General features: G+C 35.6%; 1 protein-coding gene across 3 annotated transcripts in view; it reads right to left on the reverse strand.

Annotated features, from left to right (window-relative positions):
• Positions 1-27,451, reverse strand: part of GLCE (glucuronic acid epimerase) — a 95,628-nt gene that overhangs the window by 19,940 nt on the left and 48,237 nt on the right. The window contains exon 1 of one of the 3 annotated variants that reach the window (XM_069458277.1): positions 16,096-16,153. The exons of the other annotated variants lie outside the window; for them this stretch is intronic. Within the exon in view, the coding sequence (XP_069314378.1) occupies positions 16,096-16,100 (5 nt within the window). The 5' untranslated portion in view covers positions 16,101-16,153. Of the gene's footprint in view, positions 1-16,095; positions 16,154-27,451 lie in introns of those variants that run through there. 3 annotated transcript variants of the gene reach the window in all.

Consider the following 27,451-nt stretch of genomic DNA (forward strand, 5'->3'; position numbering starts at 1 on the left):
AAGAACCTTTTAATAAATTCTTAAAAGAATTCACTTAAATTGGCTTTTTCTTTCCTCTGAATAATGTAGACCAAGGCTTGCCTGCTCATTATATTCTCTTATTTACTTATATATCTAACAATATACATTTCTTATAATTCCTTGATTAAGAAGAATGCTTACTCTGGAAAAAAAAAAAAACAACTCCTTAGTACTAAGTAAATAGAAGGAATAGTAGGTGCTCAATAAATAATCGAATTGACTGATGAGTTCAATCAGTCAGCAGTAGTTTAGCAGCGATTATGTGGCAAGGAAGGCACTATCCATGTCCCTAAAGGGCAGATTAGAGGGCATTAAATAATCACAATGCTATGATGTAAGAACTGTAAAAAAGTTACGTAGAATATGCTATGAAACACCTTAACTTTTTAAGGTGTTGAGGAACACGTCGAGTTGGAATGAGTAGAAGAGTGACAGCCAAGCATGCTCTCAGATCAGGGTGTTTGCTTGCACTTGCCTTTCTCGCTGCCTGACACTCTATTTCCCCAGATATCCATCTGGCTTGCTCCTTTACTTCATTGAGATCACTGCTTAAATGTCAATTTATCAGAAAGGCCTTCTCTGGCCATCCCATCTAAAATAGCAGTTCTCACCCCCATCATTCTCTAGGTCCTTAACTCAGTTTTATTTTTCCTCATAGCATTTATCACCATTTCATATAGTACATATTAAGATTATTATCCATCTCTAGTCCACTAGAATTTAAGTTCTATGAGGGCTGGGATTTGCTTCTGTATCCCCAGTGCCTAGAAATGTGCCTGGTTTACAAGATTTGTTGAAAGAATGAACACCGTTAAGTAAGCAATTTTTAAAGATAGCAGACATTTGAACTAGACAACTTTGTTTTCTTTCCTATATTTGGGTATTCAGAGATTATAATCCAAATAAAAATGAACATAACTGACACAACAGAATATGGATTGTGATGCCATATATTGGCCAGCTTTTTAAACAGATTGACAATTTAAAATTTAATTACTACTGTTAGTAATGTTACATCTGTTTACTGCTTAATAGACCAAGATTTAAATTACAGTCAAATGGTTAAACATCTAGTGATAAATCTAATTTAAAGAAGAACTGCCTCATATTTTTGGTAGTCAAGATCCTTCCAGGATTATAAACAAGTAGAATTCTCTGGCAGCTCCTCACAATAATAAGACAAAATGAAACCAGCCACATTTTCTTAAGCCAAAACCTAACCCATAGCAAGACCCTAACTCTTTTCAAAATTATGAAGGCTGAGAGGTGAGTAAGCTGCAGAAGAAAATTTGGAAGCTAGCAGAGATTAGTTCATGAGGTTTAAGGAAAGAGGCCTTCTCCAGAACATAACAGTGCAAGGTGCAAGGTGAAGCAGTAAGAGCTGATGTAGAAGTTGTAGCATACTTTCCAGAAGATCTAGCTAAGACCATTAATGAACGTGGCTACACTAAACAACAGATTTTCAAGGTAGACAAAACACCCTTATGTTGGAGTAAGATGTCATCTAGGACTTTCATAGCTAGAGAGAATTGAATGTCTGGTTTCAAAGGTTCAAAGGACAGGCTGACTATTTTGTTAGAGATTAATGCAGCTGGTGATTTTAAGTTGATGTCAACGCTCCTTTACCATTCCGAAAACCCTAGAGCCTTTAAGAATTATGCTAAATCTACTCTATCTGTATACCATAAATGGAGCAACAATGCCTGCATGACAGCACATCTGTTTACATAGTTTATTAAATATTTAGCCCACTCCCACTGTTGAGACCTACTGCTCAGAAAAAAATATTCCTTTCAAAATATCACTGCCCATTGACAATGTACCTCGTCATCCAAGGCTCTGATGGAGATGTACAAGTAGATTAATGTTGTTTTCATGCCTGCTAACACAACATCCATTCTATGGCCCAGGATCAAGGAGTAATTTTGACTTTCAAATCTTACTATTTACAAAATACATTTCGTAAAGCAAAAGCTGCCATAGATAGCGATTCCTCTGATAGATCTGGGCAAAGTCAATTGAAAACCACATGGAAAGGATTTACCATTCTAGATATCAATAAGAACATTCATGATTCATGAAAGGAGTTGAAAATATAAACATTAACAGAAGTTTGGAAGAAGTTGCTTATAACCCTAAAAGGATGACTTTGAGGAGTTCAGTGGAGGAAGTAACTGCAAATGTGGTGGAAATAGCAAAAGAACCAGAATTAGAAGTGGAGCCTGAAGATGGGACTGAATTGCTGCAATCTCAGAATAAAATTTTAACAAATGAGGAGCTACTTCTTATGGATGAACAAAGAAAGTGTTTTTTTTTTGAGATGGAAGCTACTTCTGGTGAAGATGCTGTGAACATTGTTGAAATGACAATAAAGGATTTAGAATATTGCATAAACTTAGTTGACAAAGCACTGGCAAATTTTGAGAGAACTGACTCCCAATTTGAAAGGAGTTCTACTGTGGGTAAAATGCTATCAAACAGTATCACATGCTATAAAGAAAGTGTTCATGAAGGGAAGAATCAATCCATATGGCAAACTTTATCGCTGTCTTATTTTAAGACATTGCCATGGCCAGCCTAACTTTTAGCAGTCACCAGCCCACATCAAGGCAGGACCCTCCACCAGCAAAAAGATTATGACTTGCTGAAGATTCAGATGATTGGTAGTTTTTTAAGCAATAAAGCATTTTTTTATATTAAGATATGTACATTATTTTTTAGACAATGCTACTGCATATTTAATAGACTATGGTATACTGTAAACATAACTTTTGCATGTACTGGGAAACCCCAAAATTCATGTGACTCACATTTTATTGCACTATTCACTTTCTTGTGGTAGCTTGGAACTGAATCTGCAATATCTTCAAAATATACTTGCTGTAAATTATATTATTTGCACTTTACAGATGAAAAGACTAGGGCATAAAAGCCCACAAAAGGATTTACTAAAGAAGAGGACAGGGCTAAGGCCAAGATGAAAACTTAAACACGATAAAAAATTTTCGTGCTTTCCTATGTTAAGATGATGAAACTGAGGCTTTATGATGTTAAGCAATTTACCTGAGGTCACATGATTTTTCAATGGTTCATATAACTAGCATTAAGAAAGGGGTTTGAACTCGAGTTTGTTAGTCTGACTCCAAAGCCTGTGCTCTCACGTGTCACAGGGTATCTATGAACAAATATATAAATATTGTATTTCTGAAGCTGAATACTCCCCTTACCCAGAAGATATTTTGATTTATAACAGGTTACCAGATTGTGATGGAACTTAGACAGTAATAGGTCTTGTTTTAGACAACATTGAATTTTGACCTTGAATTAACAGTTCACACAGGTAAAATACAATTTTAGGAAAAGTTACCCAGTTGTTCTAAAAATGTATTAGCATTTCTGAATGGAGCTACTGGAACTTTTGAATTTTCTTCAAATCCAATTGTATAATTACATGACATATTAATATTAAAAAAGAACAGAAATGAGAGTCATAATTATGACTGTTTATGTATACATATATTCCAACAGAGCTACCTGGTCTCCAGGTGGATTAGAATAATTAAGATCTTGAAAACAGGATCCCCAATGGCCCCACCAATCCAGCAGTAGCTTATAAATGCATTATAATACTTCATTTCTGTTAATAATTATTATGATGTTCTGGTATAGTTTGTTGAAGCAAAACTTTTCCCCAGAGGTAAAAATAGAGCTTAACTATTTCATCAGTGTATGTTAATTGAGGCTTTGAAAGTAATGCACTGGTGTCCTGGAAGTCCCAAGGTGGCAGTGTATATAGTTATGCCAATAACTTAACTGGTGGCAAAATATACCGGTGGCAGTATATATAATGAAGAATAACATTAGTATAAAAAGGGTATAAAAAAGAAGAAATCTTAAGATAAAATTATTTTTATTATATGAATATCTTTTTATTAGCTCTAGCTAAAATAAAAGGGGGGGATATAAATGCTTTAACTTTTTTTCCTACTTAATTTCTGGCAAAAACATATAATCTTGAATTCAGATTGTCTGAATCAAATGAAAATTACCTGTGACATCTTCTCTGCTCAGTTACTCAATACAAACCTGCTCTGAAGCAACTTAAACCAATACTTGTGCTTTCTCTGCTAGTTTCCTATAAATGTATCCATTGACATGAAAGGAAAAAACAAAACAAAAATGAAAAATTTCAACACTATGGAGATAAAGGAGAACCATGTAATGAAGGCTAATTGTGTTAGCCTTTAAATGTAATTTAATTTTATATATACAAACTCAAAACACAACTCAGGAGTTGGGGAAGGTACATTTGTGGTACCGTGCTCTACATGTAAGGAGGCCTGAGACTACCTGGTGGCTTCTGTTAGCCCAGGTGTGGAAGCTCATATTCTAAGCCTACTGGGCCTTCCACCTGATGTGCTTTTGTTGGGAAATCTTAGTGTTACCATTACCAGAACACAAAAGCAATTCCAGTTTTAAGTGCAGCAACCATAAACTAGTCAGAAAGAATACTACAATGAACCTTTTTAAAATAATTTCCAGCAGTGAAGTAGAGATGTCGACTGGTACTAGACCAACCACCTTTTCATGCTACTAGAAGGAAAGCTCTGTTTGCAACAAAGCCCTACATTAATGAAGTAAAAAAGAAAAAATCCTTATCAATTCCTACAGTAATAGTTACAACAGTGAGCTAAACGGCCTAAATTCAATGAATACAGTATTTTACTTGGTATTACAGAGAAACATATATAGATATAGACATAGATATAGTTTAGCCTAAGATCTGATACTGAGGAAAATACAAAATATTTATGGCATGATCTCTGCTCTCAAATGATTTAGAACCTCGAGGAGAGAAGACTCAAACATACACAAAACTGAAGAAAAAAGTTCACAATTAAAAGGTGGTAATAAAATAAATATAATTATTGAATTTGCAAATCAAATAAAAAGTAATATGGTAGGTAGTTAGGACACGGAAAGACGCTAGAAAGAACTGCATGGGGAGAACACTTACTGAAGCAGAACATGGATGGTATATATTGGTCACCAAGAGAATATTAACAACCATTAAATGAGACCTTTTTCAAACACAGGATAATATAGCTATAGATTTCCTTATCTATAGTGCAAAGTACTTTCATACTCATTTCTTCATTTAATTTCTGCAATGATCCAATGAAATGAGCAGGCAAGTGAGTGCTATTTTATAATATAGAATACTGAGGCTCAGTGATATTAAGTAGCTTGATAAGGTGGAGCCAACCAAGCATATAGTCTAGGTCTTTTGATTCCAGGCTTTAGCAGATCAGTGATTTCCAAATCCAGAGGATTAAGTCTCATCTGGGTGGGAAAAAGATGTTTCAAAGTCTTTGCAAATAATTCTGATGATTAATTTAGTTTGGGAACCAATGTATTATACCAATGGCTCTTAAATTTTATTGGAAGGCTTGTTCAAACACAGATTGCTGGCCCCCAACCCCAGATTTCTGATTCACTGAATCTGGGTAGGGGCCCAAGAACTTGCCTTTCTAACAAGTTCCAGGTGAAATCTATGCTGCTGGTAAGAGACCACACTTTGAGAACCACTATAATATACCGTATGTATTAAGTATGTATTTAACTAGAAGGTACTATTTGCAAATGGAAATACGTGTGCTGCCTAAACTCAGAACGGTCTTAGGCAATTGTGAAGCTTAAGGTCATTAGCACACTGATTTTTGCAAAATAATTAATCCATGCTCCAGTGAAATTGACTTTAGTTAATGTACTTGCTTTCTAAAATTAACAAAGCAGTAATTTAAGAGCTAGCTAAACCCTACAATAAAGTCATACTTGGAAAAAAGTTGTAGGTTCTGGCTTTTTACCTTATATAGTGAAGAATCTCTTGGTCAGCTAGAATATGTTTTGAAATAATTCTTTTGGAAGGTAGGTGGTGGTATATATTTTGAAGGTTTGCATAATTGAAAATGCGTTGCTTCTTCATCAATTTGGCTGGATACAGACTTTTCGGGTCCAAATTGTCTACCAAACTCTGTATACACTGTAAGCATATACAGTGTATACAGTTAAGACTGTCTTTTGATGTTTTTAATTGTAAGAAAAATCTAAGTCTAGTCTGCCTTATCTTCCTTTGTGAATAACTTTTGTATGTTTGCTTGTTTTTCTCCCTGCCTGGATGCCGGATGATGATGATTTTAACAAGGGAAAGTACAAAGTTTGACCAGGATACATTTAGTTGTTACTTTCTTTTCATTAAGTTTTCCTGGTATTTGACAACAAGCCTGTTTGAGTTGCAGACTCAGGTCATCCTTCATCTCAGAAAGTTTTTTCCTGTAGTATGTTTAATAATTGTTCCTGCTGAACTTGTTCTGGTCTCTTCCAGAATGTCAATTCTATATAGTGGGTCTTTGTACTCTATCCTTTATGTCTACCATCTTTTTCTTCAAATTTTCTTCTGTCATCTTGCCTCCCCTTTTTTCTGTATTTTGGGAGAGCTTCTCAAACTTGTATTCCGTATCACTAATTCAATTTTATAATCTGTTCTTTATTGCTTCCAGCACACGGTTTAATTTGGATACTGCATATCTAGTTTCTATTCTACTGTTTATTTGGCTACTGCATTTTTTAGTTTCCATCCTACTGTTCTTCATTTTATCTAATATCCTTTGAATTTATGCCTCCCCATTAGCTAGCCCTCCCTTTTATCTCAGCCTACTGTACTGTGAACTTATTTTCTACCTCTTACTCCAAAGACTCCACAATTTTTCACCTGTAAGCATTAAAAAATGCATTCTAACATTTCCTTGTTACTGAAGTATATGCATATATATATATTATTTCAAGAGTATATACTTTTGCCCTGTGTTGAGTGTTAGATTCCTTTTCTTACGGTTGCCAAATCTTATCTCAGAGTCTGTCTCCCCAAAATTTCTTGTAAACCAGTAGCTAGTGATCTAGAGGTTTGACAAAAGCAGGGTTTGATTTTTCAGCAAGAATACTTCATGATAGAGATGTGAACTTTCATCAGGAAGTATATAATGTCTGATTGTCTCTCTTTTTGTTGTTAAGATAAATCTTTATGTTCAGAGGTTATCAGCCTTATCCAGCCATTATAAAGTTACCCTTTATAAGTTCACCTCATAGTTTTAGCAACCACTGATGACTGCTTCGTTAAGAGATGCAAAATGGTGATATTCTATCAGCCCTTCTTAATGTATTAGTAGGAATATGTCTATAAAGAAAACCTTGCCCTTACCAACTATTTGGTTACCTTGAGTAATACAGTTTGTACAGGAAAGGCAGAATTAATGATTGACTCTTTCATTTACCACTTTTTAAAATAATGAATTGGCTCCCTAATAACCTCCAAAAATAAACAATGAGCTTTTTAAAAAAATAACATGAACTCACGGATTCTTAACATATTTGATTGTGCTTCAACACACTGCAGTTATTACTTTTTCTTGATATTTCTATCTTTCAAGTATGTGAATACTTCCTTTCCCATGTTTCCAGTGTTGGTATACTGTTTTTAGATATATTTATGGTTATTTCAATGGTGACTAGAAGTGAGGTTGGAGGGAGTCAGATGCCTGTACCACTGCTACCTGTATCTGTGAGGATTAGGTTTTGCGGTGAGAAATAGACACCAGAAATAACCTATTATATGTTCCAGTTATTGTTATTTTTCACTTGTATGATAGAAACCCAGCAATAGGCAGTCTGGAGCTTATATACAGCTACATGATCATCAAGGACCTAGGTACTTTCTATCTTTCTACATCACCTTATGACCCAAGAAAGCTACTGAGCCTCTGCCATCATGTCTATGTTGCAGCCCAGAAAGAAAAGGAAAGGGAGAAGGGCAAAAGAGCACATCTCTCAGTGGAATCAATGTGTTTTAATGAGACTCTCCTCAAACTTCACACATTTCTGACAACTCATTAGCCAAATCTTAGTTACATGGTCACCTCTAGCTGCAAGGGAGGCTGGGAAATACCTTTGTTGCAGGCAGCAATGTGCCAAGTAAAAAGAGAAAGAGAATTATTATTATTATTATTAAGAAAGAGAAAACAGACACTGGCAGAAAGCTAGCAGTCTTTGTCCCCCTGATTCACCAGAAAGTCCTTCACAATGTACACTCACAATGTACCAATCACTCTCTCCCCATGTAGTTCTTTATTTATATCACAATTACATCACATTCTTGAAGTCTGGTTTCCAATTAATTATGAATCTGTTGGTGTTTTTCTTTAGACTGAGTTCCTTGAAGGCACAGGGTATATTTTATTCATACTTTTCCCTTTATCAATGCCTTTCACAATGTCTTAAAAGTTCTAGGCACCCCCTACATACCAAATTTAAATGTGCCATATTCAGACACACTGAAGACATGTACTCTGTCACAGTGTTTACAGTTAAGTATATTTTCAAATTAATCTATTGGGTTGTATTGCCCATATGGCAGTGTAGTCTTCCCACAACCCAGAGCTCACGCTGCTAATCAGCAGCAGCACTTCATGGGTAGGTCAATCCTGCTACCTTCACATACCCTCAAACCTTATTGAGACGTATTTAGGTTAAAAAAAATTGTTTTCCCTTCAAATGAAAAAGGAAGTTGCTCCTTATTGGGAGGCAGGAAGAAGGTTACAGAGAAAAAAAGCATTTAATGAGTAGTTGTGACATATGCTAAGTGTTATACATATTTTCAGTTATTGAAATCAAGCCCTAAGAAGGAGCTCTTGTTATCACCCATATATAGTTGAGGAAATTAAGTAGTTTTCAACTCTGATGAAGAAAAATTATTAGTAAACACATGGTGGGATTTAATCCTAGATTTATCTGGCTTCAAAGTATAAATTCTCTACATCAGACTATGGTATCATATTATCTGGCTCCAAATCGCCATAAACTTTCTCAACGACTAGATAAAAGCAGAATGTTTTCTTGGTTTATGCAGACACAATCTTAAACCACTAGCATTATGCATCAGCTTCTGAAACTAAAATCTGTTTCTAAAAAGAGCTTTCAAATGTATTCAGCTTAATTTTCTCTAGCATTGAAAGCAATGATATAAAGAACTAGGACAGGAATGTTTTCTAAAGAGCAAAGAGCTGCTTTGTATCTAGAAAAGCTTAACAATTACAATGTAGCTAAAATGTTCTTTGAAGTACTGTATAGTACTTAACTAAAAAATCTCTCAGCTTGCTTCTAAGCAATGTGTCAAAGTAAGCATATGCTATGTAAATAAATCAGTTCAGAAAGGAGTCCCAGGCTTCTCCAGCTGTGTAAGTTTTCTCCACTCATTAGGAAAGCTAAGAAAAAGAAAGCCTAATTGTGTGTTTACTCTGTGTGGTTCATGCATAGGAGGACTCTATAGTGCAAACTGGTAGAAATACCCTAAGAAGTTCTATAGAACAGTTGTTGACAGTAAATTTTCATGGAACATCTTTTAACAAGTTTGGTACCATCCTGCAAATCGTGAATGACTAAAGGGGAGAGATTCATCAAGAAGCTTGCTTACAGTAATTTTAATAATCATAAAACAGTGTCTTAGCCATGCAGAAGCAGCTGTATGTGGAAGAAATCAGTGCTCAAACTGATTTTTAAATATTTACATATTTATTTATTTTTGGAAACAAGATCTTACTTTGTTGCTGAGGGCAGTGGCATGATCATATCTCACTGTAACCTCAAACTCCTGGGCTCAATTGATTCTCTTGCTTGAGCTTCCTGAATAGCTGGGACTACAGGTGCATGCCAACACACCTGGCTAGTCCAAACTGATTTTTAAATGTGAGTAATGATTGGGATAATTTTTAATATAGACATAGTAGAATGCAGTTTTGAGCTTCCTCACAAAGCAATTCAGAAAGCATCATATCAGAAAAAATGACAGGGAGAATATGCTAATGAGAATCATGTGAGAATAATCTGTCAGGTTGTTAGACTATACTGTGAATTTGACTCACTATTTGACTTTGTGTTTTTTCCTAATGTTTATGATAAGAAGAAACATCTAATATATCAGCCTTCTGACATTGTGTAATCTTTTATAATTTAAAAAAATGATAAGGTTAGCACCCCACATTATACATTTCTCTTAATAATTAATAAATAGTTAACAGAATAGGAGAACAGGGAGATAGGGAAATGAGACTTTTACAAAAAGAGAAGAGGCTAGCAGTTTTGAGTCCTTATTAATGTAATCCCATTTAATTCTCATAGCGAGAAAGTGGGTATTGCCTCCATTTTCTAGATACGGAAACTGATACAGAGTCAACTGTTTGCTCAGTCTTTTCCTAGCTTTCCTAATGCCAGTTACTTCACTTCTACTGATGAGGAGACCGTGATTCAGTCTTCCCATCAGCAAACTAGGACTAGTATAGGTACCTCATAGGTGTCTTGAGGACTAAATGAGATAATATAAATACATAAAGAATGGAAAATGTAAGTTTCACTTTTCTTTCAGAGAAGTTACTAATTTGTTTAAGTCACAACTTGTCCCAAGTCTAATAAGAGATACTGCTGGAAACTGAAACTAGACTATAGGCCTAGAACCCACATTTCTAACTCTTATTCCAGTGTTTGCCATTATACTATATTTCACTGTTCTTCATTTTATATCATTTATTTTCTACTACAGTTCAATAAATTAAAAAAAAAACAAGTGGGCCCCCTATGTCACATATTACCCTCCAAACTTTGAAAATAGTCAACAAGTTCATCCCCAATTTCTAAAAGAGGGTTCAGAGCCTTCAATGAGGTGTCTCATATTTTAGATTAAGACTAAGGAATCTATGAAGTAGTCACTCAAGAGAATGCCATACTAACCCACCAATTCTAAACTAAACAGATTATGGGCATGAACAGTTATAGTAGTCTATTCATAATAATCCCAAATAGAAAATAACCCAGAGGTCCATCAAATTGTGATTAGATAAGTAAACTGTGGTTCATCCATACAATTGAACACAACTAGCAATACACTGATAGTGATATTTTCAACAACATGGATGAATCTCAAAAGCATTTTGATAAATGAACGAAGCCAGACACAAAAGACTACTTACTATATGATTCCATTTATGTGACATTCTGGAACAAGCAAAATGATAGAGATAAAAGCTAATCAGCAGTGGGAGGAAGGGAATGACTACAAAGAGGCATGAGGGACTTTTGAGGGCAATGGAAATGTTCTAGATTTTGATTATTGTGGTGGTAGTTGAATGACTACATACATCTGTCAAAATTCTTCTCTTTAAAAGAGATACATTTTATTGTACATAATTATACATCAACACATCTGACTTTTAAAACTGGCAAAATTAATTTAGAATAAATGCATTTCTACAGTTTTGTTTTTTGAGTAACAAAATATAAAATATTTTATATGTTATAAAATATAGAAGAAACCAAATAGGTCAAATAAAAAATAGAGATGGTGTATGTTAGGAAAAACCTGAGCTTTTGAGTCCAAGAGACCTAGATTTAAATCCTGGTAGCTGGCCAGGCGCGGTGGCTCACGCCTGTAATCCTAGCACTCTGAGGCCGAGGCAGGTGGATCGTTTGAGCTCAGCAGTTCGAGACCAGCCTGAGCAAGAGCGAGACCTCGTCTCTAGTAAAAATAGAAAGAAATTATATGGACAACTAAAAATGTATAGATATAAAAAATTAGCCGGGCATGGTGGCGCATGCCTACAGTCCCAGCTACTCAGGAGGCTGAGGCAGGAGGATTGCTTGAGTCCAGGAGTTTGAGGTTGCTGTGAGTGAGGCGATACCACAGCACTCTAGCCTGGGCAACAGAGTGAGACTCTGTCTCAAAAAAAAAAAAATAAATAAATAAATAAATCCTGGTAGCTGGGTAATCTAGGACAACTTAGGTAACTTTCCAAATCTCCATTTCCTCATCTGTAAAGATGAGATAATACCTTCCGCTTTATAAAATAGTTGTAAGATTAAATGAAGACTTAATTTCATGCCTGCCACACAGGCACTCACAGTAGGAAAACAAAGGAATATGTTTATGAATGAAGTAATGTCTCTTTTCTAATAAGTCAATTAAAAAAAAGAGTAATCTTCACCTATATCAGAACATTTAATCAACAAACATTTGTTAAGCATCTATTATAAAGTATGTTAACATTTTCCCAAATAAGCAATCTAAAAAGAGTATACATTCTTCTGGGAAAAAAAAACAAAACACCTTTCTCTAAGCTTCTGTAACTTTTATTGTCTCATAAAATTTGATAAGAATAGCAATCGAGAAACAAATACAATTGGCCTTTCCACAGAATGATATATTGGTAAGGAACATAAATTTTATCAGCAATAAATGTGAATTAAATAAGATTCTAAGCTAAGAATTCCCAGATGTACAATTTTCTAAGCAAATAGGAAGGTTACCAAATTGAATTAACTTCAGCATTGTAGGAACTTCCATTTACCTCCTACTTAACATCTTACTACATGCTGAGCAAAGGGTATAGATACTTTCTGTTGGTTTTTAAATTTGAGGTGAATGTAACTTGCAACAGAGAAATTTCATTTACTTAAATAAATAAGGTAGTGAAGTAGAAATAAAATTTTATCCAAGAGAGTACTTCTTAATATATAGAAATGCATTTCCTATACATATCTATATATTTTCTAAGGGTTGAACTTACATTTTCACTTACATTTATGTAAGTAACCTAAGATCTTGGCACTGGGATTACTTACAAAGGTGAAACCTGAATTACAAATATTTGGCAAAGAAAAAATTATATCTTCTGTTTTCTTCTCAAATCAAAATCAAGTCTTCTTCTCCATATATATAAATACATATATCTCACATACATTTTATATGTATGTGTTTTTTTACTGCAACAAGCTCAACCCATATAGCCTACATACTGCTTCATTAAAAAAATTGCTCCTTCAAAATAGAATTTATTCTCACATTTCATAAACTTTAGGTTTCAGAATGTGGCAAATTATGATCAAGAAATAAGAAATTAAGATGATACGCATATCTTCCCTTCTCTATTAAGACAACCACAAAGCAGCTATGGTCTCCAAATAATCCAATAGGGACCTGGGTTATAAACCGAGCTTCTTATGCCATAGGATGCACATTTGTAATAAGGATAGAGATTGTTATTTTTCCTTAGTGCCAACACTCTCTCTAGGAAGCAGAGTGAATTTAAAAAGAAGCTTAATATTATATACTGAACTTGAAGACATGATCTCAATGTTTTCCACCCCCTTACCATTGCCTGGGGTGAAGAGGGGGAGAGTGCTCAAGTATGTTATTGGTCTATTTCTTGATTTAAAATTTAATTCTTCTAGAAGTTTCTTGGTATAAATTTACACAGCCTGAATGCAGAGATAAAACAAGGGGACTTTATAAACTAAAAACAAAGTCAGTAAAATCTTGACTTCCCATTTCTCCACTTTAGTCACACGAAGTGACTACGGAGGTCAAGCTTTCAGAGTTTTGGGGGTTATATGGAATCTTTTACATGTTTTTCATATACTTTAGATCTAAAACTCTTAGAAGTTATAGAGCACCAAAAAGTTAAATATGCCCACCTTGAATATACTTTTCTGTAAGGAACCTCTTAAATATGACTTACGAAATTCTAACCCAATATATCCTCTACTACTACTACTACTTCTATCTACCTACTCTAAAATGCCCAAATATGAATATTCTACAATCTTTAATAATCAATGTCAAGTAAGTCATTTCTTACATTGTTAGAAAATTATTTCTCAATTGTGTATTCTCTGCCTCATATCTACTGTCGGCTGCTCCTCCCCAAATAGCATATCCTTCACCCTAACAAACATTCCCATTTAAGTCTAAGATTTTAGACTAAAGCTTGTAACTCTCAAGGATAAACTTCTTATATACCCTTGCTGTTCCATTTATATTAAAAAAAAAATTCCTTGAGGGGGGAAAACCATGTAGGAATGGATTGGATTCCCCCAGCCAAGTGTCTTGAACAACATTAGTTTTGTTTTCTGTCTACATAATGGTCTAATTGTTCTTGAAATACAATTCTATGACTATAACTCCCCTCTCAAATTCTATTTTGCTATCCTAACACTGTGTTATTTTTCCCTGTAAGAAGCAGCAGCTAGTTTAGTGAGTGTAAATGATCCCAAGCTCTGCAATAATGAAACTATTTAGAACGAAACACATCAAGTTTTTAAAAAAAGTATTTGAAATATTTAAGACAACTGTCAGAATAAAAGTACAACTCAATGATTTCCATTTTCATGACAACCCAGGAAGAAGGAAAATGGGCACATTAGTGTGCATACACTCACACATATAGGATTCAGACAGTCATACCAATCCCACTGTACCAACTCACAAGTAAGATTTCTTTTCTAGAAAAACATTTTGTAATATAATACAATATGATGTCTGTTAGCATGCATGGTTTCTGGCAAGAAGTCTGTGATAATTTTTATGTATTTGTCTGTTATGTAAGATGTCATTTTCTTCTCTGCTTTTTTTTTTTTTTTTTTTGAGACAGAGTCTCGCTTTGTTGCCCGGGCTAGAGTGAGTGCCGTGGCGTCAGCCTGGCTCACAGCAACCTCAAACTCCTGGGCTCAAGCGATCCTACTGCCTCAGCCTCCCGAGTAGCTGGGACTTCAGGCATGCGCCACCATGCCCGGCTAATTTTTTCTATATATATTTTAGTTGGCCAGATAATTTCTTTCTATTTTTAGTAGAGACGGGGTCTCGCTCTTGCTCAGGCTGGTCTCGAACTCCTGACCTTGAGCGATCCACCCGCCTCGGCCTCCCAGAGTGCTAGGATTATAGGCGTGAGCCACCACGCCCGGCCTCTTCTCTGCTTTTAAGATTTTTTTCTTCACCATTGGTTTCAATAATTTGATTTTTATGCCTTGGTGTGGTTTCCTTCATAGTTCTCCTGCTTGGAGTTTTGTGAGCTTCTATAATCTGTGGGTTTATAGTTTTCATCAATCTTGGTAAATATTTGCCCACTATCTCTTGAAATATTTTGTCTCCTTATCTCCTGAAATTTGTTTTACTTGTTAAACTGCTTCAAATTGTCCTACAGCTCACAGATGTTGGTTCACGTTTTTTTTTTCCAAGTATTCTTTTTCTCCTGGTGTTTCATTTTGGACAGTTGCTATCTCTGTGTCTTTAGGTTTTAACTAATCTTTTTCTCCTGCAGTATCTAATCTGCTGTTAATCTCATTTCAGATACTGTATTTTTTTTTTTTTTCAGATACTGTATTTTTCATCTGTAGAAGTTCTATTTGGGTCTCTCTCTGTTAAAAAATAACTTCCATTTCTCTCCTCGGCATGTTCGTGTTTTCCTCTACTCTCTTGAACATATGGAGTACACTTATAATAGCTACTTTAATGTTCTTGTCCACTAATTCTATCATATGTGTCATCTCTTTCTCTCTTTCCACTGGTTGATTTTTGGCAGAAGGCCATATTTCCTCCGTTTTTTTTTGTCTGATAATTTTTTATTAGATGCATGACATTAAGAATTTTACATTGTTGGGTACTGGATTTTTTTTCAGATTTGTTATGGATATATTTACCTTGCATGCTTAACCTTCACTACATGGATATGTTGCATATTTTTAAAAAGCATTTTATAAATGCTATTTACAGCAAATATAAATGGACAAATGAATTTGTGTCATTTACTTTTTTACCCTTTTAAGTTTTTAAGTATACAGCACAGTACTGTTAATTACAAGCACAATGTTGTACAGGAGATCTCTAGATATTTTTTATCTTGCATAACTGAAACTTTATACCTGTTAAACAGCAGCTCCCTATTTCTCTCTCCCCCAGCCTCTGGCAACAACCCTATTCTACTTTCTGCTTCTGTGAGTCTGACTATTTAAATATCTCGTGTAAGTGGAATCATGCAGTATTTGTCCTTCTGTGACTGGCTTATTTCACTTAGCATAATGTCCTCAAGGTCATCCATGTTATCACATATGATAGGACTTTTTAAAAAAATACTTGGATAAACCCAAAAGACTTCCTTCTTTTTTAAGGCCAAATAGTATGCCATTGTATGTACATACCACATTTTTTAACACATTGTTCTGTTGATGGAACTGGACTGCTTCCACATTTTAGCGATGGTGAGAATACCGCAATCAACATATCTCTTCAAGATCCTAATTTTCAATTCTTTTGGATAAGTTCCCAGAAGTAAGATGCCTGGATCACATGGTGTCTTAATCTGTTTGTGCTGCTGAAACTGGATAATTATCAACAAAAGAAATTTATTTTTCACAGTTCTAGAAGTTGAAAAGTCCAAGATCAAGGCACCAGCAGGTTTGGTGTCTGGTGAGAACCCAGTCTCTGCTTCCAAGATCGTGCTTTGAATGCTGTGTCTTCACACGGCAGAAAGGCAAAAGGGTCTCGCTAGGTCCTTCCAGCCGTTTTATAAGGTCACTGATCCCATTCAAGAGAACACTGCCCTCGTGACTTAAGAACCTCCTAAAGGCCCCACCTCTTAATACTATCATTGGGTTTAAGTTACAACATATGAATTTGGGGAGACATATTCAGGTCATAGCATATGATATGGATTTTTCTGTATTCCTTTCAGTGCTTTTTGAGCTTTGTTTCAGATATCCTGAGTCACTCACTGCTATGTGCTTCCTCCTAGTTCATATAATTGACAAAAAAATTATAGGGAAGGCCTACATTTGTATTTCAGCCTCATTCATTCAACAAATATTCAAGTATCTACTATGTCTAACATTGTTCTAATAGCCAAAGATGTAACAATTAACAAATCAAACAAAAATCTCCTGCCCTTCTGAAGCTTTCATTCGGTTGGAAGAAAAAGAAAAGAAGCAAAATAAATAAGAAACATACAAAATGTTAGTGTTAGTAAACATAGGAGCAGGGAACTGAAATTTTAGACAGAGTGAAACCTGAAAGATTTCAGTAGAAAGCTGACATTTACATAAAGACCTGAAGGAAGGGTGGGAGCCACCTGCATATCTCAGAGGAAAGCATTCTAGGCAAAGGGAATAATAAGTACAGAAGACCCTGTGGTTGATGTGTGTCTGCTACACTTGAGAAACAGCAAAGAGACTAGTGTGGGTTCAGTAGGAAGAACGAGAGGAAGAACGGTAGCAAATGAAATCAGAGATGTGACAGAAAACAAGACCATGAAGCATCCTGCAGGTCAAAGTAAGGATCTGGCCTTTTATAAATAAGATGTGAAGTCCCTGTACGGCTCTGTAAAGGAAATGACATGATTTGATTTACATTTTCAAAGGATCACTCAGGCTGCAGTGTTCAAAACATACTGAGGGGATAAGGGCAGAAAGGAGACCTGCTGGGAGGCTGGAATAATCAAGATGATATAATACTGTCTTAGGCAAAGGTGGTAGTAATAGGGGTGGGTGAGGATTAGCTGCATTTTGGATATATTTTCGTGGTTGAACCAACAAGATTTACTCATGAAATGTGTGTGGGGCGTGAAAGAAAGAGAGGAATAAAATATGACACTAAGACTTTTTTGGGGGGCTAGGGGCAGAGTCTTGTTCTGTTGCTTGGGCTAGAGTGTGGTGGCATCGGACTAGCTCACAGCAACCTCAAACTCCTGGGTTCAAGCGATCCTCCTGCCTCAGCTTCCCGAGTAGCTGGGACTACAGGCATATGCCATCCCACTTGGCTAATTTTTTCTTTCTCTATTTTTAGTTGCCCGGCTAATTTCTTTCTATTTTTAGAGGAGATGGGGTCTTGCTCTTGCTCAGGCTGCTCTCGAACTCCTGAGCTCAAGCAATCCTCCCACCTTGGCCTCCCAGAGTGCTAGGATTATAGGCGTGAGCCACCACGCCTGGCTGACACTAAGATTTTTGACCTGAACAACTAGAAGATAGATTTGTCATTAACCAAAGTAGAGATGCCCCCTTGCTGTAGATTCCTTGTTTACTTTCTTCCAAAAGGCAGGATAAACAACAAACAAAAGCACTCAGGTTAATGACTTACTGCTTCCTCAGGGTAAGTTTCTACTTTTATAAATTTTTAGTTGACATATAGTAATTGGACATATTTATGGGATACAGAGTGATATGTTGGTATGTGTACACAATGTGTAATGATCAAATCAGGATAGTCAGCAAATCCATCACCTCAAACATTTATTATATCTTTGTGTTGTGAATATTCAAAATCCTCCCTTCTGGCTTTTTGAAAATATACAATGAACCATAGTAAATGATATTAACCCTACAGTGCCGCAGAACACCAGAACTCCTTCCTTCTAGCTGCAATTCCCTATCTGTTAACCAACCTCACCCTTCCCCTCTTCCCTTCACCCTTCCCTGCCTCTAATTCCCAGAATTCTACTTTCTACTTCCATGAGCTCAACATTTTTGGCTTCTATTTGATAAAAACCTATTGAGATGATGTGATTTTTCTTTCTTTTTCTGTTAATTTGGTCAATTACATTGACTGAGTTCTGTATGTTAAACCAAACTTGTGTTCCTGTAGTAAACCCAATTTGGTTATGATATCTATACATCTATATCTAACTATTAATATTTATCTAGCTGAATTTGATTTGCTAATATTTTTACATTTTTCACCTAAAGAGAGATGGGCTTGAAAATTTCCTTCCTTATACTGTCCTTATCAGGTGTTGGTATTAAGGTTGGTTATTAAGGTTGATATTAAGGCCTCATAACAGGCTGGAAAATATTTTCGATTTTTATTCTCTGAAAAAGTTTTAGTAATATTTATATTATTTCTTCTGAAAATTCTTGGAAGAATTCATTAGTGAAATCATCTGGACCTAACTTTAGCCCCTCCTTGGCAGCTTTGCTCAGAGGTGGGGAGCAGACCTTTGACCCCTGTCAAAGGAGATCCCTTGCCAGCATTTGTGGAGCTTGAGGGCAGGCTCACCTAATCCAGCCCCACCCAGCCTCACTGCCCCACCTGCCTCTTCTGTGGTGAAGAATAAAGAATCACCTAGAAGTTCCAGGGCCCCACTCACCACCTGAGGCATCAGAGCGCTTCTCCTAAAGAACCAGAGATGGTCACAGGACCCAAAAACAATATTGCAGATTGTTCCTTTTGGCAAGCACCACCCACTGACAGGGAGGTCACACCCTATACAGCATTTACTGACTCAATCATACAAAGTGTGGTTGATTCTCACCCACAAGCACCACCCACTGGCTCAGAGATTAAATTTGGCATGTTATTATCTAAACAAAAGAAAATCCAAAAGTAAGAAGCAAAAGCTCCTCCAGATGAGAAAGAATCAGCAAAAGAACTCCAGAAGTATAAAGAATCGGAGCGAAAGGACACTCCCAAAAGGGAGCACCAACTCTCTAACAATGTATAACCACCAAAAGCAGAATATTGAAATGACAGATGAAGAATTTGGAACATGGATTTATTTATTTATTTATTTTTTAAATAAAAAATGAGAGTTTTATCTTAGAATTCTTTTTTTCTTTTTTGATACAGAGTCTCACTCTGTTGCCCGGGCTAGAGTGCCGTGGCATCAGCATAGCTCACAGCAACCTCAAACTCCTGGGCTCAAGCGATCCTCCTGCCTCAGCCTCCCAAGTAGCTGGGACTACAGGCATGCGCCACCATGCCCGGCTAATTTTTTCTATTTTTAGTTGTTTGGCTAATTTATTTCTATTTTTAGTAGAGACAGGGTCTCTCTCTTGCTCAGGCTGGTCTCGAACTCCTGAGCTCAAGAAATCCTCCCGCCTCGGCCTCCCAGAGTGCTAGGATTACAGGCGTCAGCCACCATGCCTGGCCTGGAACATGGATTTTAAGGAAGCTCAACGAAATATTAATACAAGATAAAATGGAAACCCAACACAAAGAAACCACAAAAGAATGCAGGAAATGGATGAAAAATTCACTAAAGAAATTGAATTATTAAAGAAAAATCAAACAGAACTTCTGGAAATGAAAAATTAATTCAAGGAATTTCAAAATATGGTGGAAAGCCTTAAGAGTAGGTTAGATCAGGCAGAAGAAAGAATCTCAGAGCTTGAAGACAACACCTTTCAATCAAACAAGTCAGTCACAGAGATAGAACAGAGAAATAAGAAGAACAGGCAAAGCCTACAAGAAATATGGGATTATGTAAAGAGGCCTAACATAACAATCATAGGCATCCCTGAGGGTGAAGAATAAAATGCACAAGGGTTGGAAAACCTACTTAAGAGAATAATTGGGGAAAATCTCCCTGGCCTTGCTAGAAATCTAGATATACAGGTACAAGAAGCTCAAAGGATTCCTAGGAGATTCATCGCAAAGAGGCAAATACCACAACACATCGTCATCAGACTGGCCAAAATAAACATGAAAGAGGTGTTCCTACAAGCCAAAGGTGAAAGCAGCAGGTAACTTACAAAGGAAAACCCATCAGAATAACTGCAGACTTCTCAACTGAGACCTTACAAGCCAGAGGGATTGGGGCTCCATTCGCAGTCTTCTCAAACAGAATAATGCCCAGCCTAGAAATTTTTATCCTGCAAAACTAATTTTCATATATGAGGGGGAAATAAAGACTTTCTGAGACAAGCAAACACTGAAGGAATTTGTCAAGACAAGACCTGCCCTTGAGGAAGTAGTCAGAACTGCACTATACATAGATTAGCATAATGGATACCCAAGAGTGCAAAATCATCCAAAAGCTAAAGGTCAAAGGCCAGATACCACAATGGTTCAAGAGATAATACAAAGCAACAGAGTTCTACTCAACTGGATGAATAGAAATCCACCCCACTTATCATTTTTTTCAATAAATGTGAATGGCTTCAACATCCCACTGAAGAGACATAGGCTGGCTGAATGGATAAAAAAATATGAGCCAAGTATCTGCTGTCTCCAGGAAACATATCTAACCCACAAGGACTCATTCAGTCTCAAGGTGAAGGGAATGAAAAACAATATTCCATGCAAATGGAAACAAACAAACAAAAAAGCTGGTGTAGCAGCACTGATTTCAGATAACATAGTCTTCAAATCAACAAAGGTAATAAAAGACAAAAATGGTTATTATATAATGGTAAAGGTAACAATTCAACAAGAAGAGATAACAATTCTAAATATTTATGCACCTGACACAGGTGCACCCAGACTCATAAAGAAAATCCTACTTAATCTAAACAAAATGATAAACAGCAGCACTGTAATAGCCGGGACATTACCACCCCTTTGACAGAACTGGACAGATCCTCCAAACAGAAAATAAACACAGAAACAAGGAACTTAAAACAGAACTCTAAAACAAATGGGCCTAACAGATATTTATAGAACATTCTACCCAAAACCACTGAATATATGTTCTTCTCATCAGCTCATGGGACATTCTCTAAGATTGACCACATGCTAGGCCACAAATCATGTCTCAACAAATTAAAAAAAAAAATAGAAATTATACCATGCACCTTCTCAGACCACAGCAGAATAAAATTAGAAATCAACTCCAAAGAAACATTCATCTCTACACAAAGTCATGAAAATTATAAAACCTACTGCTGAATGATAGTCAGGTCAAGGAGGAAATTAAGATGGAAATCAAGATTCTTTGAACTAAATGATAAAGGGGACGCAAGTTATCAAAATCTGTGGGACAGAGCTAACGCAGTACTGAGAGGAAAATTCATAGCCACAAATGCCTACATCCAAAAGACAGAAAGATCACAAATCAACAGTCTAATGAACTTGTCTCAAAGAACTGGAAAAGGACGAGCAAACCAATCACAAACCCAGCAGAAGAAAAGAAATAACCAAGATCGGAGCAGAACTAAATGAAATCAGTAACAAAAGAACTATATGGAGTATCAATGAAACAAAAATTGGTTCTTTGAAAAGATAAAATTGACAGGCCTCTTACTAGATTAACCAGAAGCAGAAAAGAAAGGACTCTAATAAGCTCAATCAGGAATGAAAAAGGAAAAATTACAACTGATACCATGGAATACAAAACATCATCACTGAATACTATAAAAAAATCTCTGTGCACATAAACTTGAAAACGTGGAGGAAGTGAACAAATTCTTAGAAACACACAGCCCCCCAGGCTCAATCAGGAAGAAACAGAATTCCTGAATAGACCAGTATCAAGTACTGACATTGAAGCAGCAATAAAAAAACTTCCAAAAAAAAAAAAAGTCCCAGACCAGATGGTTTCACACCTGAATTTTACCAGACATACAAAGAAGAACTGGTACCTATCCTGCAGAAATTATTCCACAACATCAAAGAGGAAGAAATCCTCCCTAACATAGTTAATGAAGCCAACATCACCTTGACATCAAAGTCAGGAAAGGACTCAACAAAAACAGAAAACTACAGACCAATATCCTTTATGAATATAGATGTAAAAACTCTCAATAAAATCCTACCAAACCAAATTCACCTGCTCATCAAAAACATAATCCATCACGACCAAGTGAGCTTCATCCCAGAAATGCAAGGATGGTTCAACATATGCAAATCTATAAATGTAATTCACCACACAAACAAAAGTAAAAACAAAGACCATATGATCGTCTCAATAGAAAAAGTATTTGACAAAGTATTTGACAAAATTCAGCACCCTTTTATGATAAGAATGCTTAACAAAATAGGCATAGACGGGATTTACCTAAAAATGATAAAAGCATATATGACAAACTCACAGCCAAAATCCTACTGAACAGGGAAAAATTGAAAGCATTCCCGTTTAGAACTGGAACCAGACAAGGTTGTCCTCTATCACCGCTTCTATTCAACATAGTGCTGGAAGTCCTAGACAGAGCAATCAGACAAGAGAAGGAAATCAAGGGCATCCAAATGGGGGCAGAAGAGGTCAAACTATCTCTCTTTGCTGACAATATGATCTTATATCTAAAAACCCCAAAGATTCTGCCATGAGACTACTAGAATTGATAAACAAATTCAGCAAAGTCTCAGGTTATAAAATCAATGTACAGAAATCAGTAGCATTCCTATACACCAACAACAGTCAAACTGAGAACCAAATCAAAGACTCAATACCCTTCACAATAGCAACAAAGAAAATAAAGTACCTAGGAATATATTTAACTAAGGTGGTAAAAGACCTCTACAGGGAGAACTATGAAACACTGAGGATGGAAACAGCAGAGGTCGTAAACAGGTGGAAAACCATACTATGCTCATGGGTTGGCAGAATCAACATTGTTAAAATGTTTGTACTACCCAAAGTGATCTACAAATTCAATGCAATCCTTATTAAAATACCAACATCATTTTTTGCACATGTAGAAAAAATAATTCTATGCTTCGTATGGAACCAGAGAAGACCCCGTATAGCAAAAGCAACATTAAACAAAAAGAACAAATTCGGACGCATCAATTTACCAGACTTCAAACTATAATACAAAGCTTTAGTAACTCAAACAGCATGGTACTGGCAGAATGGAACAGAGACATAGACCAATGAAACAGGACTGAGAACCCAGATATAAAACCATCCTCATATTGCCATCTGATCTTTGACAAAGCAGACAAAAACATACACTAGGGAAAAGAATCCCCATTCAATAAATAGTGCTGATAAAATTGGATAGCCACATGTAGTAGACTGAAACAGGATCCACACTTCTCACAAAAATCAACTTATAGTGGATAATAGACCTTAAACCTAAGGCATGAAACTGTAAGAATTCTATAAGAAAATGTTGGAAAAACTCTTAGAGACATCAGTCTAGGCAAACAATTTATGAAGATGACCCCAAAAGGAATCAGAGCATCAACAAAAATAAATAAGTGGGACCTGTTGAAATTAAAAAGCTTCTGCACAGCCAAGGAAACCATCATTAGAGTGAACAACCTACAGACTAAGAGAAAATATTTGCATGCATCTGATAAAGGGCTGGTAATTAGAATTTATGTAGAACTCAGGAAAATCAGCAAGAAAAAACCAACAACTCCATTAAAAAGTGGGCAAAGTATATGAACAGAAACTTTTCAAAAGAAGATAAACTAATGACCAAGAAACATATGAACAAATGCTCAACAGATTTAATCATCTGGGAAATGCATATCAAAACCACAAAGAGATATCACTTAACTCCAGTGAGAATGGCTTTTATCAAAAAGTACCAAAACAACAAATGTTGGCATGGATGCAGAGAGAAAGGAACCCTCATACAATGCTGGTGGGATTGCAAACTAGTGCAACCTCCATGGAAAGTAGTATGGAGATACCTCAAAGAACTAAAAGTAGAACTACCATTTGATCCAGCAATCCCACTACTGGGTATTTACCCAAAGGAAAAAAAGGCATTCTATAAAAAAGATATCTGCACTTGAATGTTTATACCAGCACAATTCACAATTGCAAAGATGTGGAAACAACCCAAGTGCCCATCAATACATGAGTGGATTAACAGCCATAAAAAATGGTGAACTGTTAATAATACCTCCTGTATTAACCTGGATGGAGGTGGAGCCCATTCTTCTAAGTGAAGTGTCACAAGAATGCAAAAACAAACACCACATGTACTCACCATAATCAACACTATGTGCATGTATGGAAGTAACATTCATTGGGTGTTTGGCAGGTAGGAGGGGGATGGAAGGGATGGGTAAATTCACACCTAACGTGTGCAGTGTGTGCTGTCCAGGGGATGGGCATGTTGTAGCTCTGACCCAGTGGTACAAAGGTAATTTATGTAACGAAACGTTTGTATCCCTATACTTAATATGAAATTTTAAGAAAGTCATCTGGGCCTAAAATTTCTACGTGGAAAGGTTATAGATTACAGATTCATTTTCATTAATAAATAAGGAATTATTTAGCCTCTTTTTTTAAGTTTTGCAAGTTCAGTTTTTCTAGGAATTTGTTTCATCTAAAGTTTCGAATCTGTTGCCATAAAGTTATTTAAAAAATCCTGTCCTATCTTTTTTAATGCTTATAGGATCTGCTCTGCTAAATGTCCCTTTTTCATTTCTGAAATTGAAAATTTGTATCTTTTCCCTTTATTTCATCATCAGTTTTCCAGAGGGGTTACCACTTTTATTAGATTGTTGGTTTTGTTCATTCTCTCTTTTGTATTTTGGTTTTAACTTCATTAATTTGGGCTCTAACAATTATTTTCTACTCTTTACATTCTTTGGATTTAATTTACTCCTCTTTTTCTAACTTCTTGAGATGTATATCAATCAGATCCATGATTTTTCACTGATTTTTTAGCCTTTGTCGTTTTAATATATGTATTTTAGGTTATAAATTTCCTTCTAAGCATAATTTTAATATAAAATTCTAAGCATGTCACAAGTTTTAATGTAAAATGTATTATTAATCAGTTAAAAAGTTTTTCTAATTTCTGTTGTTATTTAACTTTCACCCTAAGAGATTTTTTTAAAGGTGTATTGCTTAATTTCTAAACATTTGGAAATTTTCTATTATAGTTAGCTTTTTGTTATTGATTTCTAACTTAATTCCACTGTGGTGAGAACATGATTTCAATCCTTTGAAATCAGTTGAGGCTTGCTTTATGGCCCAGTATATGTTCAACTTCAATAACTATTATTCCATGTGTACTCAAAAAGAATAGCCATTCTGCCATTGTAAGGTGCAGCATTTTACATATTTCAATTTGGTCAATCATGTTGAAATTGGGGGAGGGTTGTGAGGGGTTGCTGATTCTACTAGTTGAGAGACGTGTGTTCAATTCTCCTAGTATAACTGCATTTTGGTTATTTTTCCTTTTAACTTTGTCACATTTGCCATATTAGGCTCACAGGAATTTAGAATTCTTATATCTTTCTAGGGAATAGGCCTTTTTTTATTACTATGAAATGACCTTTATGTCTAGTATTGCTTCTTGCCTTAATATTTACTTTGCCTGATATTAGTATAGCTGCATCAGTCTTCCTTTCATTAGTGTTTGCATGATATATTTTCATCCTTTTGCTTTCAACATTTCTGTGTTCTTATATATCATGCATCTCTTGAAAATGGCATGTATTTTGGTTTTAAAAAATTTAGTCTGACAACTTTGTCTTTTATTTGGAACTTTTAATCCTTTTACATTTGATGCCATTATTAATATATTTTTAATTTTATCCATTATCCTACTGTTTGTTTCTTCCCAATTCACTTGTCTTATATCCCCTTTTTCTTATCTCTTGTCTTTTACTGGCTTTATCCAGTAGTTTTAATTATTCAATTTCTTTTGCTAGCTCATGCATTCCTTTACTGTTCTAATGATGGTTACCCTAATGATTAAAACAAACATCCTTGACTTATTACAATCTAATAAAAGTCACTACTTCTATCACTTCACAGACAACACTAAGACCTTAAAACACTTTAACTTCACATATACACGTTTCCCACTTTTTGTGTTACTGTTAATCATGAATTTTAATTCCACATATAGAGTCCATAAAAATAGTTTTATACAATATATTTATATTTAACATATGTACCCTTTCTATCACTCTTCAATCCACACATACTGGTTTTGACACTTTACATATAGTTCCTCATACTGATATGAAGTAGATGGAAGGTATATTGGAAATAAAAATGTTATCAGATTATGGGAAGGAAGAACATACTGCTTCAGTAAAGAATATAATACAATGGAGAAGAAAAACTATTTCTTTTAGCTCTTTTTAACACTCTAATAGTAGATTTAAATGTCAAATGCTAGCTTTCAGTGCATCAATCAACTGAAAATATTTCATGTGACAATTTTTAATATTCAAATAATTTTCCTCCTAAATACATCATGCAACTTACCTATTTTTTTTGCCTCTACCAGCAGTCATATGCTTACCTATCATTGCTTATCTTTACCTATGTTCCACTTGAGCACATAAAAATAAAAACAGAATTTTCTCATGCATGAAAATACAAAAGGGATTATACTACCATATTAAACCCACATTTGCTAATGTGCTTTTATAAACATACGGATGCATCAGTACTATTTGAGTTAATCATAGTCAAACAATGTAGGGTAAGAACAAAAATGAAATTATCATAGGAGGTCAGCATATATGCCCAATTTAGCTACACACAAAGATTGCTTTTTAATTGATAGCTTAGCTATATTTTCAGATCATGATGACCTCAAGATAGTCTAATCGCTATATCTGATAACAAAGGATTGAAATAGGGGTGTGTATGTGTGTTTAGGAGGGAGGAGCTAGATGAATTTGGGACCTTAAATCTAACAAAAATCTGAGACTTCACATATGTAACACAAGGAAGCATTATAGCACAATAGTTGAGACGCAGGCTTTTAGTTCTTTCCAGGTTTGAATCCTAGCTCTATCACTTATTAACTCTGTGTACTTAAGAAAACTGGCTGAGCACAGTGGCTCACACTTGTAATCCTAGCACTTTGGGAGGCTGAGGTGGGAGAATCTCTTGAGCTCAGGAGACCAGCTCAAGCAAGA

The sequence above is a fragment of the Eulemur rufifrons genome, chromosome 2 (genome assembly GCF_041146395.1).
Source record: "Eulemur rufifrons isolate Redbay chromosome 2, OSU_ERuf_1, whole genome shotgun sequence".
NCBI lineage: Eukaryota > Metazoa > Chordata > Mammalia > Primates > Lemuridae > Eulemur > Eulemur rufifrons.